Source organism: Alligator sinensis, unplaced genomic scaffold (genome assembly GCF_000455745.1).
Source record: "Alligator sinensis unplaced genomic scaffold, ASM45574v1 scaffold1295_1, whole genome shotgun sequence".
Lineage (NCBI taxonomy): Eukaryota > Metazoa > Chordata > Crocodylia > Alligatoridae > Alligator > Alligator sinensis.
Genome location: NW_005841880.1, coordinates 2,180,794 through 2,201,238, shown reverse-complemented (window position 1 = coordinate 2,201,238; position 20,445 = coordinate 2,180,794). Strand labels below are relative to the sequence as shown.

At 44.3% G+C, this 20,445-nt stretch overlaps 2 protein-coding genes across 6 annotated transcripts in view; both read right to left on the bottom strand.

Annotated features, from left to right (window-relative positions):
- The window catches only part of GNA15 (G protein subunit alpha 15), an 11,663-nt gene extending 5,640 nt beyond the window's left edge, over positions 1–6,023 (bottom strand). Inside the window, exons 1-3 of one of the 4 annotated variants that reach the window (XM_025196455.1) lie at positions 4,845–6,023; positions 4,514–4,733; positions 4,152–4,257 (exon numbers count right to left, since the gene is read on the bottom strand). Coding sequence is in view for 1 of the 4 variants with exons in the window: in XM_025196452.1 (XP_025052237.1) it covers positions 564–608 (45 nt within the window). In the remaining 3 variants the exon portion in view is untranslated. Of the gene's footprint in view, positions 1–563; positions 630–4,151; positions 4,258–4,513 lie in introns of those variants that run through there. The other 3 variants (XM_025196454.1, XM_006017470.2, XM_025196452.1) reach the window with 3 other exon arrangements.
- A 3,455-nt stretch (positions 6,024–9,478) lies between these two features.
- Positions 9,479–20,445, bottom strand: part of GNA11 (G protein subunit alpha 11) — a 24,256-nt gene continuing 13,289 nt past the window's right edge. Inside the window, exons 2-7 of one of the 2 annotated variants that reach the window (XM_006017471.3) lie at positions 18,297–18,481; positions 16,682–16,836; positions 15,309–15,437; positions 13,598–13,727; positions 12,747–12,900; positions 9,479–10,958 (exon numbers count right to left, since the gene is read on the bottom strand). In XM_006017471.3, the coding sequence (XP_006017533.1) occupies positions 10,768–10,958; positions 12,747–12,900; positions 13,598–13,727; positions 15,309–15,437; positions 16,682–16,836; positions 18,297–18,481 (944 nt within the window). In that variant the 3' untranslated portion in view covers positions 9,479–10,767. The remainder of the gene's footprint in view (positions 10,959–12,746; positions 12,901–13,597; positions 13,728–15,308; positions 15,438–16,681; positions 16,837–18,296; positions 18,482–20,445) is intronic. The other variant, XM_025196456.1, reaches the window with a different exon arrangement.

Here is a 20,445-nt window from a genome sequence, read left to right as displayed (position 1 = left end):
GCTGAACTCAGCCAGGTGTTGACTGGAAATCAGTTCATGGACAGGCACTTAAAATCACACACGCTCCAACTTCCGCAACTGGACAAACTCTACATAAATACCCGTTCTACAGCTTCTTTGAGCAGCAAAGGCTGTTGCCAAATCTTCCCAGGACCTGACATTACATCAATGCTTCTTTTCTTATGGCTTCTGGTCAAATAATAATAAGTCACCCCAAATTGATCTGGAATCTTTTACACCTCGGCAAAAATTGGCTGTTGGCTGGCACATTTCTGGAGAAGACGGGAAGTCATTTCTTTGTAGCCGGGGGTGTACATTTTGCAAGAAAAGCCACAAAGAGGGTTGGGTGGAAGATAAAAAATAAAAATCTGTTGCGATAGGTTTTTAAAAGGCATTGGATTAAGTTCCCCCAGGACGGCGGTTGAAGTGCCATCTCCAACCAAGTGGTTGGATGGTGGTTAAAAAAAATGTCATCTTCAACCAAGCTCCAGGCCCCCGAGGTTTCTTTCGGAGATAAAGGGCAGTTTCCGAGGCTGAGATTTGCTGGTGGCAAGTCTTTGCACCTTGCTAAAACCATTAGGGAGTTCCCGTGTCACCAGCGCGCCCATCTTCAGATGCGCTCCACCTTCTCCGCACGTCTGAGCAAACGGGCTGCAATGCACTGGCGTGTCCCAGCCCTCTCCCCTCCCAGCTCACAGGAGATGCAGAGAGCTTTCTTCTTCCTCATTTGCCACCTCCTGAGTCTTCCTCTCTGAGGAGGGGAACAGAATCTCAGACATCTTAAAACTCTGAGGGCTTCAAAGAAATCTGGCCACAGAGTCTCCATCCTCTTCTGCATTGCAATGACCTTTGTTTCACTTTCCACCGCAGGTTTCATTCGTGATTACGTGCTGTGAGCTGCTAGCATGCGAAAATAGTGCAGATGGAGGGGGGGGGGGGGGGGGGGGGGATTTGCTACTTATCCCTTTCAATGGTGCTCCTGGGGTGGCATAAAAATCTCACGGGCAGTCAATGACTGAGACATCAAGAGAACCCAGGACTCTCTTCAGCCCCTCACATTTGGTGCCCATCCTGCCACCTCCACCCATATCAAGAACAACTGTACTCTGGAAACTATAGCATGAGGTTAGTTCTGGGGCAGCTACCACCTGACCTGAATACAGGGGGCAGCCTCAAACCCAAATCACTGGTGTCTAGGGCTTGTATCTACCTGGTGCAGACATGAAGCTAGAGGCTGTAAAATTGCTGCTTTTTGGCTTCTTCTGGTGCACAATGGAAGTGAAACGCGTTTGGGGCAGGGAACAAAATGAGAAGTGAACCGAACACGAAGAAAAACACCTCCAGGGGCTTTTTCAGCGTTCATGTTTCAGAGCAGATGAGCTTCCTGCCAACAGACGCGTGAAAACACGGGCATGCCGTCTTCCACGTAACCCAGAGAAGCTTCTCACCATCCACCTACGTGCCTCAAGCCCCAACTAGAGAAGAGAGGAGATTCATTCTTTATAAACCAGTTAACCGCCCCCTGTAACGACAGAAGCCAATCTGTCAGACTTGGCTGTGGTTGTTTGCACCAGGGACTGTTTGGAACGGATGGAAAGAGAACCAGCCTGCTGGAGTTGCATTTTCCCTGCATGCTTCTAGACTCCTGGGATTTGACAGGGGCTGGAAAAGAAGGAGAAAAGCTTAGAAATGCAATATTAGCTGTGTCAGAAACATCAGAACCAGTGCAACGTTCTCAGCTCGGGCTGAGATTTTCAGAACAAAATTCTGGGGAAAAATTCAAACAAGTGTCCACAAGGCAAGCTTCTTGCATGTTCCTCCTCTTGCCATGATTATAACCCATCTTGATTCCACTGCAGCAGCCTGGAATTGCAGGAAGTTTAGGGAGGACGGGGGCAGGGAGCTAATAAAGCAGAATAAAAAATATGAAGCATTCAGGGGATCCAGAACGCTGCCCGGGTGTTGGCCCAGCTGATACCTCAAACATGAATCACACTGGAGAAATGAGGATGGGCCAGTTGCAGAAAAGGCAGTCATGCGGCTGAAGAAAGGAGCTGTATTTTAAAATTAGAAATTATAAAATCTTCCTCCTTGGTGCCGACTGCATCCAGTTGGGTTTTGCAGTTTATTAATCCTTGGGGTTTAGAGCCCTTGTATTCGCAGGAGAGAGAAAGCAGCTAAAGGATCAGCAACGAAAGTCCAGCACAAGTAGAAAGAGGAATACTGAGGTTATGAAACAACAGTAAAGGACTCCAATTTGCAAAGGTATTTCAGGACCATGAGACAGGCACCTAATAGTTGATCCAAGGCACTGAAGTGGGCAAACTGCTTTTGCAAACTCCAGGAGGGGCCTACGTGCCACAGCAGATCTGGCCCAAGCTTGCAACGGGCTTCCATGAGCTTTATTTTAGCCTCTTTTATTTGGATGATACGTTCGACCTGCAAACTGCTCGATCGCGCTGCGACTATAAAACTAGACGAGCATTTTTTGAAACTTCAGGAAATGGAGAATCTCGTTTTGATCAACGTTTGTCTAAAGAACAACCTCTGACAGCCCCTTCTTGCTTATTCGTGCAGCAGCCATGTCCAGACATGGACAGAGCCCCAACGGACTAGATGTCACACCAAAGCAAAACATAGGACCGTAGCCTCAAGAGAGCTTGCAGTTCAGGCCATTTCAAGTTTCAGGTAGCTCAAAGGCCTTAAAAGAACCAGTCTGATTTGTATAGGTTACAATCAAGCTGAATTAACAAGCTGTGCTGTGAAAAGGTCCTATTTCTTGGCCAGCCACATCAGTGGGGAAGAGAGCGATGGGTTTCGCGAGTGCACACTGCCCTCTTTCGGTTGGTAGTCACTCCTCCTTCGTCAGGGTCTTTCTGTAACAACTAAATGAAATTGGGAGCGTTTAAAGATTGGAAGCCTGAATTTGCAATTTGGTAGCCAAAATGAACAAGCTACTCAATTAAGACATGCACTTAAAGGTTAACCTTTAATTACTGTTTTTAATTGGGAATGGCAAAAGCAGAAGTCGAGCTGAGCCCAGATTTGTAATGAGGCCAGGCTGCAGAAAGTCTTCAGCGCAGCAAGTTTCAAGTTCTCCTCTCATCCCAGGCCCCTTATCTCAAGGCTAGTTCTGCCTGCAGAAACAGAGGTTTGCGGAAGAGACCTCAGTTCTGTGTTAAGCATCATCTTCGGGGTGTAATTCATGGCGGGTTGGATAGGTTGGCATAAGACAGCAGTTGTTGGAAGACACTCTCCAGGCAAAGATCATATCTTTTGTTATACTGGAAATGAAGCTAGGATCATTGCACCGAATGAGGATAGACCAGGAGGATTTTATGGAGAAATTGAAGCGTTTAGAGTTTCATTTTTCAGCTAGCTATTTTCATGCTATGAGGGCAGCATTGAGCTGAATAGATGCGCCCCCCCACACCTACTCCTCATTTTTCTTTTTCCCCCCTTTGCAATTTAATTTAAAGGCTTCCCCTGGATATTTTAAAATGCTGAAATGGCTCAACCAAACCCAAAGAGGGAGAAGGATCCTGTGATCTGGGATGAAATCCGACATTTGTTTTACACCTTTCCATCTAGGTCGGAAGAAAGATTTCATCAACATTTTCTCCACCTACAATGCTGCAATGAGCAACTCCTTAAAACAAATTCAAAAGTCTTTCTTTCCCAGAATCTACCCATGCAACTCTGTGGTATGAAATGCCTGTGATCTTGATACCACCATTCTTGAGATAGCAAAGAAATATCATGCCTATACTCTAATCAGCCACTTAACCAATAGAGATATGAAAAACAAACCATGATATCAGACACATTGAAGTATCTTATGCTTGGCTGGACATCCACAAGAGAGTTCGGTGTGAGGGGGAAGGGTGCTCCTGTGGGTTTTTGAGTGCCAAGGCAGAGAGCAAGTGAATAAAGCCAAGATCTCCAAGAAAAGAAAAAAGCACAGTGACTCCAAAATCAAACATTTAGTTCTAGCCACAGAAAGGCCAGTTAACACCTTCTGATGGAGTGCTTTAACCATTATTCCTGCTATAAAGGGCCAACAGGGATCATGAAGAGAGGCATCTCTTCTTAGAAGAAAGGACAATTTTTCCTTCTTCCTTCTCTCCTTCCCATGCCAACATTTTTCTTACCTTTTTTGGTCTGAAAGCTAGTCAACAGGCAAAGAGGAAAACTTTTTCTGGTGTAACTTGCGTCTCAGGCCAATTCTTACATTCTCTCTTATCTAGTCCCGTCCTCCTACATAACACAATGGAAAATATTTTGTTAAAATACTAACATTTACTGTTCGGGTATTACTAGCGACATCTGTCGGCCAGTTAGGAGATGCACTCACAGCATTACCCAATGCAGCTCCTCGGCCTTAGGAATTTGAGCAGAAAGGAGTCCACCACCACTTTTTGTATTTAGAGCATTACAGTCCATGTGCAAAGAAAGGGAGAGGATGCAGGCAGAAGGATCTGAGAAAACCTATGCCTCATCTTGACAAACATACCATTTAATGCCACTATGGTACGTTGTACTGAAGACGCTTCATTCCCCATCAAACACGAACGTAGAGATGCTGAGATCTAAGGACCAAAACATAGCAGTTGTATGACCACTTGCATGAGTTAATAAGCAGCCATGAAACGGCAGTTCCTGGCCTGTTGTGCTTCACGTTGAGATGGAGTCACGGGTCTCACATCAGACCTTGTAGTCTCTGCAGGCCTTACCTGTACATTAAGGATACAAAAGCAATGCACTCTGCTCTATGCCATCTGATTTAGATGCAGCCTTTTGGATCATGAGCAGCCAACCTTTATGGGGTGTAATTAGGTACCCACCTGCAAAGAACTTAGGATGAAAATGTACTGCTAAATCAGGCTCTGGTTTTTGCTCCTTTGTGGCAGGCATACGTGAAGTGAGCTGCTGTCAGCCACATGCCAAGATCAAATATGGTGCTTACCCTTGATTTCTAGAGGCAAAAATACAAGGAGAAGCAATCTTTTACTCCTTCCTTGGAAAAAGGGATGGTTTCCTTAAGATTCTCAGCACAGGACTGGGCTCAGAAAAGCCAAATTCTGCTTTCACGTTGTAACACTCTCTCAGCAGGAGGGGTGCGACTACATTGTAAAAAGTGTTTGCCACTTGGGTTGCTCGGCCTGGATCAGTCGACTCAAGGTGACAACAGCAGGGAGCCCAAAAAACCTCTAGCGGCCCATGTTCAACCTCAGATCCACCTCTAGGCTTAACCCAAATCAAAATTTGTTTCATCTTCACTGAATTTCAACCCTATTTAGCTAAACTCCCCTTATCAAATTTGAACTGAAATGCTTTTTTATGGCAGAAGTACTCTGTTGACACAGGTCACTTAACCTCCACACCTCAGATGTCTGATGATCACCAACGTGGGGATTAATGGGCAAAATGTTAGCAAGGCTCCTTCTCTGGGATGGTGCGATGTCCACCAGCTGGAGATGTTCCTAGGTCCTAGGACAAAGACAACGCTAAAACCACGAGAGGAGACCTATTCTTCATTCCAAAACACCACAAACCCTTTAAAAAAAAAAAAAAAAAAAAGTGGTTTAGCTTCCCTCAGTCATGCCAAATTCACCTGTAGATGCATCAGGACAGAAGCCGCCCTGTTTTTAAACAGCCAGCTTCGAGTTTTGTCTATCTGCAGCCTCTCTCTAGTGTAGACAGCTGCTGGAACAAGGAACATCCTACTGTTTTGTGCCCTCCCTTTCTGATTTCTGCTCTGGCATCACATTTCTTGGAAACAATGTCATCTTCCCACTCTCAAACATGACAAGCATCCAGATTCTGCCCCACTTCGCAGAGCTGTTCCAGGAGTCCTTTTCCATATTTATCTTTGATCCCAGGTCCTTTCACAGAGCTCTCTCGCAAGGCTACCTGGTACATCCTGCCATTTAAGCAGGTCAAGGCATGCAGAGGTCCTCAATCTCATTGCAGCAGAAGCCAGGTGCATGAAGCCCCGAATAAATAATATGGCAGCCAGAATGCTTGCACCATAGCTGCCAAGCAGATGCCAATTCAGTCATTGGCATGATGGCATCATTGCTTCCAACTGCTCGGTCATGTGGACTTGGCAGTGGGAAGCCACATACTTTGCCAGGGGCTGGATCTGTTGGGCACACAGCAAGTCAACAAACTCTCAACTGGGGGCTGCTCCGTGTGGTTGTCTTCCTTCCTTGCTGGTTTTCAAGGGGGTCTTTCAAAGCTGACCACTGGAATTAAATAGGTAACAGACCCTGCTCTCGATGTGCCCAATGGCACACCCTGCCTCTTAGACTGCACATGTTCACGGTCAACATCAATGGCTCGCCTGTTAGCGGCTGCACCGATGCTGCTTGATCCCAAATCACGTCCCAAATCTCACTCTTACCAGTTTGTCCGTGCACCTGTCTGAGGCGGCCTCAGGCACCTGGGGAAAGAGGAAAAGCAAACAAACGCACGCAGCCACCAGAGGTTTTAGGAACAAAATTTATTCCAATTTCAAACAGAGAATTTATTTCAGGAGAAAGATATGAAAATCAATTTCCATCAGGTATTTCTGCAATAAGGGTCAGTGCCCAGAAGCCAGAGGTGGGCTGTTCCAAGAAACGATCGCACTCCTGGACTGGAATGAGACGGCTTGGAGCCTGAATGGGCACTGGGCAGCTTATTCAGAAACTCCTTTCCCCCACCCCGTTCCCACCCTCCCCCCCTGACACTCACAACAATACATGCATTTCAAATGACAAGGTTTAAAAACAGCATTTTATATAGTATCTTTTTAAATAGGATAATGTTTAAATTGTCTTAAATCAGGATCCTATAATATACAAGTATAACCAAATAATTTCCACCACATTGGCACTTGTAAAGAGTCTCTGGCACTACTAAAGAAGGGGCATTGGCACAAACCATACTTTTAAAAACTGGGTGCTGCAGTACAGACTTTACCTCTGCTGGACTCTAACAACCTGGGTTCTGTATAGTACAATACGATGGTCAGCACACTCCAAAAAGCACATTTTTTTCTTTAAAAAATAATTACCAAGTAATAAAACACGTGGAAAAAAAACTAAAAAGAATAAAATTAACCCCCCTCCCGCCCCAGAAATAAAACAAAAATGTAGCTGAAGGCAACGCCAACATCGCTAGGAAGCAACAACAGACCAAAGAATCCGATTTCAGGAGAAGGGGAGACAGGCAGAAAGGGTGGGAGCTATCCAACACGACAGAGCAGGAGGGGCGGTTGCTCACCACAGAGCCAATCCTTACAGAATGATTCAGGCAGATGGGAGGATGAAAGGGTGATCTTGGCCCCACTTTGGGTCTCTCCATTTTCAAGTGCAGAACTGGGTCAGAGTTTGCCTGTTTCTTCAGGACGAAAAAAAAGAAAAAGAAAAAAAAAAGCGCACGGGAATGGAGCGTGGCCAAGGGACCGTTTTCTCAGGCCGTGGGGTTGGGATTCTGGAGAGGAGAATCTCACCCGACTTCTGTCCTGAGTGCCGCAATCCCTCCTTCTGGTATGCGGGAAATCCTGACCCAACCCGTCGCCAGAAGAGATAATGTAGGCATGTCTGGTTTGAAGTTTGGCACTTTCAGTACAGTAGGCATTTGTCATGGGGTTAGCCACTAGAGAGGTGGAGAAGGGGACCAGTTCTGCAGCCATGCTTCATGAATTCAGCTCAGAGCGGACAGGCCATCCTCTTTCTGGAAAGCACGTTCATCTTCTAACCCCAATGCCTTCTCTTCTACCACACTGTGCACCATCCAGAGGTGCAAGCGTGACTTGTCCTTCTCTAGGTCAGAGGAGGTTTCACCAACATGCAGTGGGTTAGTCATCATACATAATGTCATTGCCCCAGCTGTCATGGTGCCAAGGAGGTGACCAGGCCAATGCTACGGCCAAGCAGCTGACCAATACGGTTCAGTACACGCTCCAATTTTTAAAGCCCAAGAAGCATTCCACAATTCAGAGAAATTCACCCTGTTCCACACAAGGTAAGACAGTCCTTCTGTGCCAGGTCAACATCTCTTGACAGGTAAAAGGAGGCTACAAAAAAACAACTGTGATTCAAATGGGAAGTGCCACCATCACCCTTGGAAAGGACCCTCTGGAAAGCTTGTTCCAAGAGCCTGAATTTTTTAGTGCTGGTTCTGCAGCCAGCCACGGTTGCTGTGCAAACCATTTGCACAAGAATCAAGGAAGTAGATGGGGCTGCTCCATCATCCACTCCAGAAGAATGGCATTTAGACTAACCAAGATTGATTGTAACAACCTCTTCATAGAAAAAACCTTGTACAAAAAAGGATACTTTTGGCATAAAGACAAAATGATAATAATAATAAAAAAAAAAAAAAGCGGTAAAATTGGTGCAAAGCTGTTTGGCATATGAGGGAATTCTTCCTTCACTTTTCCCAAATATTCTATGGGATCAGGAATGTAACTATTCTAGAAGCAGTTGCTGCCCTGCCCTCAGCATCAACTCTCAGGCAGACCCCGGCATTTCACTTGTTGGTCCCAAGGCTACTACTCCGCTACCAGCTCTCTGGTCATGCCAGGCACCTACCCTGAGAGCTTGTTTTCCTTCGTAGTGCTCTGTGAAATACAGCAGAGACCTCCCTCACCTACTCTGAACAACATGAAGGAGGCCTAAAAAGCAGGAGTACTGGCAAGTAGTGTGAACTCCAGATTTAGTGTTTCAGGTCAAAGGCATCTGGGGCACTTAGGACTTCCTGTTACGTTTTGTGCAAAACACAGATGTAGTGCTAAGTCTACAAAAGAGACAACAAAAATATTTGACACCCTCTTCAACAGTGCAGGTTGGGAGACCGTGTTTCTCAGCCTCTAGCCACCAACAGCCTATATGCCATTGACGGGGCATCTGGTTTAGCCGGAAAGTTTGGACTCAATGCAACACATTGGAATTATAACAGAATTGTTAAGAGTAGCCCAGACTTCACGTACGGCCAGAGTTGAGTCGGACCCTACTGTTTCTTACTCATTGTTTGCTTTGCCACTGCACTCTACTTCCAGGCAGATACAAGAGGCAGCAGAGCCTTGGCACATTTGCTCCATCACCTGGGCTTCTGGCAGCCTCTCTATAATGAACCTGAGTGCTCTGGGCCCTTCTGCTCAGTGGAATTCAATTTGGCACCTAGAATCCAAAACAAATCTCCATCACGGATATGTATGTATCCATGAAGCCAGCTACTTTCTCTACTCCACTGCTAGCCAGATGTCTATCCACAGCAGGATTCTCTGGATCCTGCTTTAGCAAAACACTTGAGAAGTGACTGCTGTACCCAGTTATCAGGCACCCTGCACCTCTGGAGCAAACAACTGTGCATGTGCTCCAAAGAGATTCTACACTTCTCTAAGGAGAAACACAGCAGCATCCATCTCAGGGGGAGCACAGACAGGGACCTGGGGGGGGAGGGGGAGAGGGGGGAAAAAAAAAAAAAAAAAAAGAAAAAGAAAGCTTCCCACCTCCTCTTCACAATCTTTTTTCAAGCAGTAAGAATCCTACCCACATCCCAGAACCCGCGTCACCCAACTCTGGTCCTTCTCATAGAAAACCCGAGCGCTGGGCAGGACCGAGGCATTCTTACAAATGCACAAGACACGCTGGCACAAAAAAATGTGATAATGGGACTCTCTTGCTGTTGGCAGCATGCGCAAGAACCAGAGGGCAGCACGGGAGATTTCAAAAGATCTTTGCTCTAGCCAAAATTTGGGGTTTTAAATGCCACAGAATGATTCCGCGCGCTTCTGATCTTTGCTGCATAGAGAAGTCGCCCAGGCAATGCCTTGTGCTCCACACTCAACAAGAGGGAAAGTTTTCCTTCCATGAATTGAGCCTACTATTTTTTTTTTTTTTTTAAAATACAGTCAGGCACTTCCCCAGGCTCAGCAGCTATTGCTCCAAGAGCTCCCACCATTTGTAGTCCATGAACAAAATACAGCAATATGTAGCAAACTATGTATAGAACATCAATAATTTAAAAAAAAAAAAAAAAAAAAAAAAATCACAGTCTCCATACCTTTTATAATTGATAAGAAAAAAGTAACCCAGACTAAATCGTACAAAGAATGGAAAAGTGACGGCTTTTTTTTTTTCTTCTGGTTTTTTCCTTTTCCTTTTTTTTTTTCCTTTTTTTTTTTTTGCGCTAGAGTTGGAGAGCAATTGTTCTTCTCCGATATTTCATCACAGTGAACCATGGAGCGTGTCCTCGGGAAGGGAAGGGGTGAGGAGGGAAAGCAAGCAGGATTAGCGATTACGGAGGCACCCTACAGCACAAGGCAAAGGGACCAGTAACATTCCACGCTCCCACAGTCCAGTGAATTCACAATCTTGGCTGGAAAGTTATATATACCTATATATACCATGGGAATGGAAAGGGAAAAAGAAAAACAACACAGCAACAGAAGAAAAGCCCGAGATGAGGCCGCTTTGCCTGTTGGTAAAAAATAAGGGGTGAAGAAGGTGCTGAAGAATGAGGCATGGCCCCCGTTAACTGTGAAATAAAAGCAATTTGTTAAAAAATATGAAAATCAACTATTCTGTGGACAGAGACATGAGACTTCCAGGATAACACTGAGCAAACTTGCCACTCCACAGATCAGACAATTTGCAATCATTACATCATTAAAAATTAAGATTTTTTTTTTCCTGTAATTTTTAAATTTTTCCGGTTTGTCTTTTCTTCACAACAAGGCCTCCCATGGAAGGGAGGAGCAAGGGGCAGAGCAGGTCAGACCAGGTTGTACTCCTTCAGGTTGAGCTGTAGGATGGTGTCCTTGACCGCAGCAAAGACGAAACGGATGTTTTCTGTGTCTGTGGCACACGTGAAGTGAGAGTAGATGATTTTGTCGCTGTCTGGATTTAAATCCACAAACATCTTGAGGATGAACTCGCGGGCTGCCTGGGCATCCCTCTGTGGGCCTGCAGTAAACAAGGACAACAGTAAAAGGCACTCAGTTTGAAACCCAGTTGGAAGTGCCAGAGGAATTGCTAGTTTTCCTTTCTCCATTTTCCTCTGGCTGGGAGGTTACAGGGGCAAAGGAATTTAACCCCTCTGTGGCCTCCAAATCATAGTGCCTTGAGCACTTTATGCTTAATGGTTGAAACCTACTTTTAACCTAACTTTTTCAGTGCTCCAAAATACCATAATCTGACAAGCTCAAAGAGGTTTCTTTAGACTGTGCTCTTTCAAATGGAGGACTTGGCCAGATGATTAGCCCATCTGGTCCACTATGCTGAAGTGGCAAATACACAATACAAATGAATCATCTCACCCCCTCATAACACATCTAGCCAACAGTGGAATAAAGCTGTTCGTTGGGGGGGAGGACACCGATTTCCTTATGACCCCTATAGCTACAATCTTGTGTGCTGTGGAACAGAATCTAGTTGCTATTTTTGCATGCTAAAGTCAAATTCCATTAAAAATACCTCTAAGGTATATTATTATTTTCTCATGGATCTGCCAGTTCATAAAGCAAAGTCAGTTTCCATTCCAGATCACAAATGGCTTCGTGATCCATGACACCTGTCTGGTGTTCTCACTCTTCCATGGCATGGACCACCTGGAAGATCCTCCATGGACCATCTCCCATTCACAACCATTCAAGTGATTGCTGTAACTACCACACTAATTGTTAACATGGAAAAAGCAGCATTAGGAAGAGTAACAGATTTTTAGCTGTTGTCTTAAATCACAACGGAAGCCAACAACAATACGTTGACCAGGGACAATGGATGGATCCCAGACCATGGCAGGAACATCTGACATTTACCACAAGACGCTGGAGTTACTGTACTTCCCAACAGCAGAGGGAAAAGGGTTTCTCCAATTACTGCAAATGAGCCTTGGTCAACCCCAGTAAGAACAAACAGCTAGAAAAGGAGGGCTTCAAAAAAGAAAAGAAGTTTGCCAATCCTGAACCTCCACTGTCCCTCATTTATCTTTGAACTCTTACAGATGTCAGCATCATTTACATCATTAGAAACACCTTATAAATACGCTATAAATCAGAGGTGACAAAGAATTGAGTACCAGATGAAAACTCCCTTTTATCAGGTAGGTATTTTCCCAGAAGTATGGATGGCAGATAGACACCGATTTCACGCTGCTGCTTTTTTTTAAATTGCTTCCATTGTGACTTGGATAATTTAACCAGTCTATATTTGATGATCAGTGAAGGGGCTCCCTGGCAGGAGTTTGAATTTAATACTCTAATGAGCATTTCCATCTAAGCTGTACACGCACATAGTTATACATGTATGGAGGTTAATACTCAAAATAAAGTATCCAGATTTCAATTGAGAACCAGGAGCAAAGTTAAGGGAAGTAGCTCCTCCTGAGAAGTGAAGATGTTGCCAAATGTCACAAAGGGACTTTGCATCTGTCCATTCTTTCCAAATTCACAAAGTTATACATCTGTAAACTAAGACATTTTGAAATGTACTTGTCATATTTGCTCACTGTCTGAGGCATTTCTGCCCAACAAAGGGCCTCCCAAACCGCATTCCCACCTGTGCTTCTACATCTAATTCAGATTTGAACCCATAATTTTCTATTGCATCCCATCTGCACTCCAGACTAAACAGATAGAGAAAGAAAACCACATAAAAATTCACTCGTGAACATACATATCTAATACAGATGAAGCATGTTGTTTTCAAGAAGCTTAATTCCAGTTTGAATGCCCCTTTTTAAAAGCTACTTACCATCAAACTCTGGAAAATAGTCAACAAGGTGGGAGTACAGGATCTTGTCTTCCAACAAATCTTTCTTGTTGAGGAAGAGGATGACAGAAGAATTCTGGAACCAGGGGTAGGTGATAATGGTCCGAAAGAGGGCTTTGCTCTCTTCCATTCGGTTCTGACACAAGAAATACATCTCATCAACTCCCATTTGTGAATAAGCCTCATCTCCACACCCCTAGACATCAACCCAGACATGAGATTCCCTACATGGGACACTCTGGTGCTATTTAGGTTTTGGTCTCAGTGGAGTGGTTAAGTGTGAAACAGCTGCAATGCCTGGGCCTGACTTAAGTCTCATTTACTGGCCAGCAATTAAGTCAGCCAGGGAGCTATTTCAGTGGCCAAAGTCATTTTGAACTTTGCACTGCCATGCGGAATATCTGAAACCTACTTTTGGTAACTATGCCTTGTTCCCGCCAAGGCAGCGATTAGCTCATAAGAGTAAAGAGTACCCACTCACTTAATGGCAACTCCTCTACTAACTGCTCAAGGAGCTACAGTGTTGGATTATAAAGAGACCAGGAATTATCTGGTTGCCACGATACAAGACATTTAGGGTGGAGGGGGAGAGCATGAGACTGCCAAATATATTTAGGAGGGTCGCATTAGAAATGCACAGAATCTTTCAAGGTAGGACCCATAAAGCACTGAGTCCTACGTTCTCACTGTGTAACAGGAAAAACTGAAGGCTGGAAAAAACCACCCTTTCTAATCCAACTCCCAGTTTTCTGGGCACCAAGCGCTTTGGTAGCAAGCGCCAAGTAATCAGGATATACCTCTCACCCTAGGAGAGCTCTCGCACTTTGACCTACCTCATTATCCGACTCCACTAGAACCTGGTCATATTCACTAAGGGCTACTAAAAACATGATGGAGGTCACATTTTCAAAGCAATGGATCCACTTCCGTCGTTCTGACCTTTGGCCCCCAACATCCACCATCCTAAAGGAAGAGAAAGACATGTAGTCTGTCGCAGCAATTGCCAGCCAAGGTTCAGTAAGAGCTTCTCCCCCTCATCAACCAAAGCATTAGCATATAAAGAAAGGCAACCCTCCCTGGACACTGCAACACAGGTCTAGCAGGACAGTCTGACAGGCTTCCTGCTCTGCCCTCTCAAATATCAGTCTCAGGGCCATCACCAAGTTTGACCGATTCACTTTTCAGAAAACCTGACAGCAGAACACATGCCCCAGGATTCAGCATCTCCATTTCTACTGGAATCCTGACCTTATTTACTGAGCAGAGGTCCTAGAGCCAGGTGCATCCAATCACACCAAGCCACAGTCTAAAAGAAAGCTAATTCCACTCTGACCCCACTCTACCAGTGGCAGACCTATCTGCTTTTTGCTATTAAGATTTAAAGCTTCCGACCATAACAGAGGTTGAAGACTTGCTTTAGGGCTTTCCTCAGAACATGTTGTTGAACAGGGTTATGTAAATACACAGGTAAAGCTTAAAAGTAGTCAGCCATATAGTCACATGCTTGTAAAAGGTTAATGCTCAGAGTAACCTGCTCTGCCCTTCTACATGCAAAGATTACCACAAAACTATAACAAAGCCAATCAGTTTAGTAATGGAGCATTACACCCATTTCACAGCTGGGCAAAGCAAATCCCAGAGAATGCGTCTTTCACTCTGCTCAAAGAAATCACTCTCTCAAGCCTGAAACTGAAGACCAAGTCCTCAATTCTTAACCTGCTCCTCCCCCAATCCCTTCCAATACTATTGATTCTAGGGTGACATGGATAAGATTGGTATCTAGACAGAGGAAGGAAGACTGTTACTTTGCAACAGTGTCTTTGCATGCAGTGCTTATTATACAGATATAGTTAAGCCACACACCAATGGCAGAAAAATTAAAAGCAGCAGGTCTCTAGGTCAAACCCTGATGGCCCAGGCTAGACAGAGAGTACCCTTTTGGAAAGCACACAAAAAACATTAGTGTAGAGAAAGCACTCTTCTCCCCCACTTCTTCCACTGGGAAAGCTACAGGGATCAAAGTAATTAACGTTCAGGAAAAAAAATAAATCTTGGAAGGGTGAAATTTCTAGTCCAACACAGCCTGAAGAGAGCTTGGTTTTTCCTTTAGTGGATTAAGCACACAACCAGTTTATCCAATAGGCTTGTGAGCTGTTATACATGCATCGGATGCCAGGGTGCCAACACGAGAGGAGGAACAACAATACCTGCTGGGCAACCATTCAGGCTCTCTGGAGACATAGGCAAGTCTAACAGCAAACTATGCCACACACCTATTCCTCTTCCTCCAGTCCTAAAAGTCATTGGTTTAATCTAACTTACTGTCCCCTTCAGTAACTTAAAATCCTACCATGGACTAACTCGGTCCCTACACATAGGAGCTCCCTTTACCTAAAATTTCACAGTATTCCCCAAACACATGCTCTTGCATCTTCTCATGATTCACACCCTTGATTACTAGTTTAAATAACTATTTCTCCCCAAACCCTCCTGGTTTAGACCCGCTTGTTCTACTGAGCAGAGCACAGGTCCTGACTTCAGTACCTGAAGATAATATTCTCTAGGTCAAAGGGGTATTCTATGATCCCAGTTGTAGGAACTCTAACCCGTAGCACATCCTGCTGGGTTGGTAGATATCCCGGGGTTGCAATACGATCCACATCACTTAGGTAACTGCAAGAAGCACAGAGAGAAACTCTTCAGACTGTAGCATGCGCGCACACAGAGGTTTTAAACAGTCAAGGAGGCTAAAGATACCTGACTGATAGTAATATCGCTTGAATCATTTAAAATGGGACAGGACAAAGTAATAAAAGGCATTCTTCAGGGAGAAATCTTTCTTTGTCCGTCCCCTCGGGAGCCTGCAGGGCCTCACAGGTACTGCACATTTAATTTCTCTGCGAGTTTTCTATTAATTAAACAGCAATTCCCCAGCCATCTCTTCCCGGTAGTAAGCGCAGTGCCATGTGTCACACCTCACTCAGTTACAGCCAAGCACTCTGCTTCAGCTTCAGTAATGAGAAGAGAAAAAGCCATGTGCAAAGCTGTGGATACAAACAACTTTCCCTCATCAAATGGAAAGGACAACAGTAACCAGTTTAAGACATCGCCACCCTCACTGAGTTCTTCTGAAACAGGTACAGAAGAAACTCCTCTCTCTATTGGATGCACTGTGTCATCTCCAATACTCAGGGCAGAATTTAATTTTTATTTTAAACAAGCGAAGTATATCCATGCAATCTAACACACTGCCATTTTCTTGAGTTATTCTGCACTCAGACTTTCTAGCTGCATAGGCCAAATCTTGGTCCCTTATAACTACCCACAGCAAGCCTGGAAGAGAAGAGTGGCATTTCTGCCATGTAAGGAGCCGGGGCTAATGAGAGATGGTGTAGGGTAAGGACTCTATTCACTAGAGCAGAGGGGTAGGCAGCTCCACATATTACCCAACTGAATTCGTGCACAAGGATGGTGGCACTAAACATGGTTAAGAGCTCTCCAGGCATTCTGATACTAAACCTCATCACCACACACACACAGCTCTTTGCATACATCAGCACAAAGTCCACAAAATAAAAAGTGAATCTATGAGACTAGCATCAAAAAAGCATGGTCACAGCACGTGACCGGAACCAGACTGAGAGGAAGGTGAAGGAACAGGCAAAGCCATATATCCAGGCACTTCCTACCCAAGCGCACATAGCCACCCTTCCTAGACAACCCCACCAGTCTGAATCACTAGCAGCATCCACATAATGGTAATAAAAAGGAGGAAGCAGATTTAAAAAGTAAAATTAATACAGGACAGCAAAATCATCTTACAGTGAGATAACTATTTACTGCAGACCTCAGCTAAGGTTTTAGGCAGCTTTTTTTTTTTTGACTGATATCCTATGACAGAGTGCTTATATACTTACTACTTAGCTGAGTCTGAGAGCTGATATTCTCGTCTCCTGTCATAACATTCTTGAATTCCAGGGTCGTTCCACAATGTCTTAATTGCACTTACATATGGCTGCTCAAAGGTTGTGACCTTTTCTACATCCACTTCCCGAATCAGCAGTGCGTTGGCCTGAGGGCAGAAGAGCAAAAGACAGCGAAGCATATATTAAAGCGAGATCCTCCTACTGAGGCCTCAAGGAAGGCCACATCAGGGTCACAGATGAAGACATAGGGAAAACAACCATGGACAAACTACACATTGACAAACAACCGGATCAGTATTTTCTGGGATCAGCATTAGGGTAAAAAGGAAATGCTTCAATTTTGCATTTTTAATAGTTGTCACTTCTATGAAGTCCCTGTAAGCATTACAGGGTCCTTGACAGAAATGATTTAAGCAGAAAAGGCAGCACACTAACATGGCTTATCCAGCTGCACAGGATCATTAAGTCACCAACAGTTTAAATCAGTAGTTCTCAAGCCACAGCCCAAACAGCACACTGTAACATCCTGTTAAATGGATACATGGGAAGTAAGCTGTTGTGGGTGCAGCCCACAACACATTGAGAGCTGCAAGTGTGGCCCACTATGGCAAATAGGTTAAGAACCACTGGTTTAGATATACTGCATATACCAGCTACGTAAAGATTTGAGGAAGCGGGGGCCAGAACTTCCTGCTATCAGGGGAGTTAAAGCAGTTTTGCTACCTGAGTGTACCCATCACAGGTTTCATTTTAAGGCTTTGTTTAATTTTTAAGAGCATGGAAGATACTACCATAATCCACTGTAATGAAGGTCTCTCCTTCAAGTAGGGGTAGAAGAGAATGTTATTCCTATTGATGCCATATAGCTTAAACAAGACTTAAACCAACATGACAGCCTGTTACATTTTCCTAGCTTTCACACATCCCCAAACCACACCCTGAAAACCCTATAAAGCTGCAACAAGAAGCAAAATTCTGCCTATTTGCACAATCCTATTCCCTAAAAGGAAGACGAGAACTAGACTGAATGCTATGTACATTAAGGAGAAGGGGATCTATCCCCCACTCAGCCACACACCAGCTAAAATATGGGTCCTACAAGCTACTTCACAACATGCCCATTTCTCAGCATTGATCTTGTGGGACCATCTCTAAAAGCATAAAAAGAAGCTCAGTGTTCAAAAACTTCCCCTATATCAAGCAGTTATTATACACGGATACAAAAATTCAGCACTGCACAAATGATCTGAACCAACTGTCAAACAACCTCATTTTGGAAAAATAAGCCAATAAAAAGTAGCACACATACTAAAATCTGATTTCTTGGCACTTGTACACGTTTAAGCCAGTTGAACTCATTTAAACCATATTTGGCTGAAAAATTTACTCCTGGACCCAAGATTTGTAAGCCAAGTTTCAGCCTGGGGCAAATTTTTTGTGGTTGTTATAAACCCTAAATAAGAGTGGCCCTATGAACAGCCTTGTTTGTGAGGAACAGAACAGCTGCTCTCCTGTGTGCACACATAAGACATCTACATGGGCCAAGGAAAGGAAATGTACCAAGGGTTGGGATGAAACCTAGATGGAGTCATGCCCTGGGGCTCACCTTGTTCTGTTCATACTTGTATAGGATCTTCAGGGTCTCCATGGCCCTGATCATGGACTGCATGGCAGTGAAGATGTTTTGGTACACCAGCTTGGTGAAGCCCCTTTTGTCCTCTTCCGAGTAGCCCGAGCCATGAATTATCCGCATTTGTTTAATGAATGTGCTCTTCCCGCTTTCCCCAGTGCCTGCAAAAAAGAAAAAAGAAAAGACCAGAAAAAGGGGAAGAAAAGGTCAGTAGAGATTACAATTGGGATTCGCTACAGGGAGAGAAAAAAGCTAGTATTATAACCTGTGCCAGGGTAACCACTATAGTATGCACATGGAACCTGCCCTGTTGATTACAGCAGCCCTAGTTTTGGGGGGTTTTTTTTGAATAATAGACGGTATCCCAGTGGACTCATCCTACCAAAAGCCTAGTGACTAGGATGGGAAGAGCCTTTGTTCTTTGACAGGCTTTGAAGCCTGGTCCTCGGTACAAATCTCACATTACAGCCACTCCCACACATTCTGCGTCAAAAGGCTCTCTCGCCTGTCACACCTGACCTATTCCCATACACTCCAGCTTGATGCTACAATCACAGCTCCAGCTAAAGAGAAACCCTCTACGCAGGTCCCTCATGTATGCTGTAAAGAAAAAAAAAGATCAGATAAGTTAAACAAACTGGGTTCTCAATGGGTGGACCAGAGGGGAGACCATTGCATCACAAAAGCTCTAACTGAATTCACTCAGGATTATACAGTACCAACATGATTTGCCCGCACAAGCCAAAATGCCCTTTCCAAAGTAGTAAAGCTTGCAGGAAAAGAGGTGCTCTGACAGGCGAAATGAGGGGCTCAAGCAGCACCCACCCCACTCCTTTTACATTAAGTCAAGATTATATATCTTCTGCCTAGTCTGAGACCAAAGACTTTGTGCACGTATTAAACTACAGGCACAAACAATAATTGTTTTTGGATAAATATCTCATCTTGAGCTAAGAATTCCTTTCTGCCTTCCAAAGTTAAAAACATCTTTTTAAGGGGCAAGGAAACAACATCTAAAATCTGAGCTGCTAACTTGGTTCTTTAATACAGCCAGACCATTGGAACCAGTATCTGAAGAGTCTGGAGCCACCTGAACTGCTGCTAAAACGGACAAACTTATCCTGCATCAGTTACAGCCTATCCAAGAGGAAGTCACTTGGGTATGAAGCAGAGAGGTGGCTCTGGTGAATGTGAGTAAAATAGGTGTTAAAGCTCAAGAAAACTACACTAACGCCTGAAACAGTTTTCATGACTTACTGTTACAGGTTACTTTTAACGACTTAAAAATTGGAGGGCATTCTCTGCTTCAAAACTTGCAGCATTCAACAGTTATTTGTCTATTCATTTTCCTGGTTCGTGTAGGTCTCTCGCACAAAAGGGAGATAAATAATTCTGAAATACAGGAAAGCCTGCAGACTAGGGTAAGTGCAATATCCAAAACTATTGGCTTTTTCTTTTTTTTTTTAAATGAACTAGATCTCAGATGATAGCAGCCCTTTTCTGTGATCAGGGTCATCATGCCCAGAAGCAGAAGAGGAAAAAAGGATGGCATAACTATGCCTTGAACAGATGCTCTTTGGGAAGACGCAGTGTAGACGACACTGCTTGCTGTCCATTATAAGCCTCTCTCACTACCGCTGAGAGCTGATGGGAAGGGCAGGTGGATTCATGGTGGCAGGGATGTGCTGAACACCCCAACTTTTTCCAACTTTCATTCTGTGAAGGAAGTTCAGATAAGCAGGTCAACATCCCTGCTATGAGGGGCTTAAGAAGACGTAACCTTTACTGGATGATGATGATGGAAATAAGATGCTGGAAAGGAGCGTGTCAAGACCTGGGTAAAGGTGAGGAAGAAAGTGTAAAAACAAAAAAACAATGTCCCTTTGCAGCTTTACAGAGCCATGCCATGGGCAAGATTCCTCTGGTGCTGCGCTAACATGACTTCTCCAGCAACCTCTATCATCTCTATTCAAACAACATGGTTACTAAGCAGGTGGAAGACCAAGCCATTCTGTCTTTCACATAAGGTTGTTCTTTACTCACCTTGGCTTTCTATAGCTTTGTCCTCAACAGAGCAATATCCTACATGGTATGCTGTTCACTCTCCAAAATTGCAAAGTTCAGT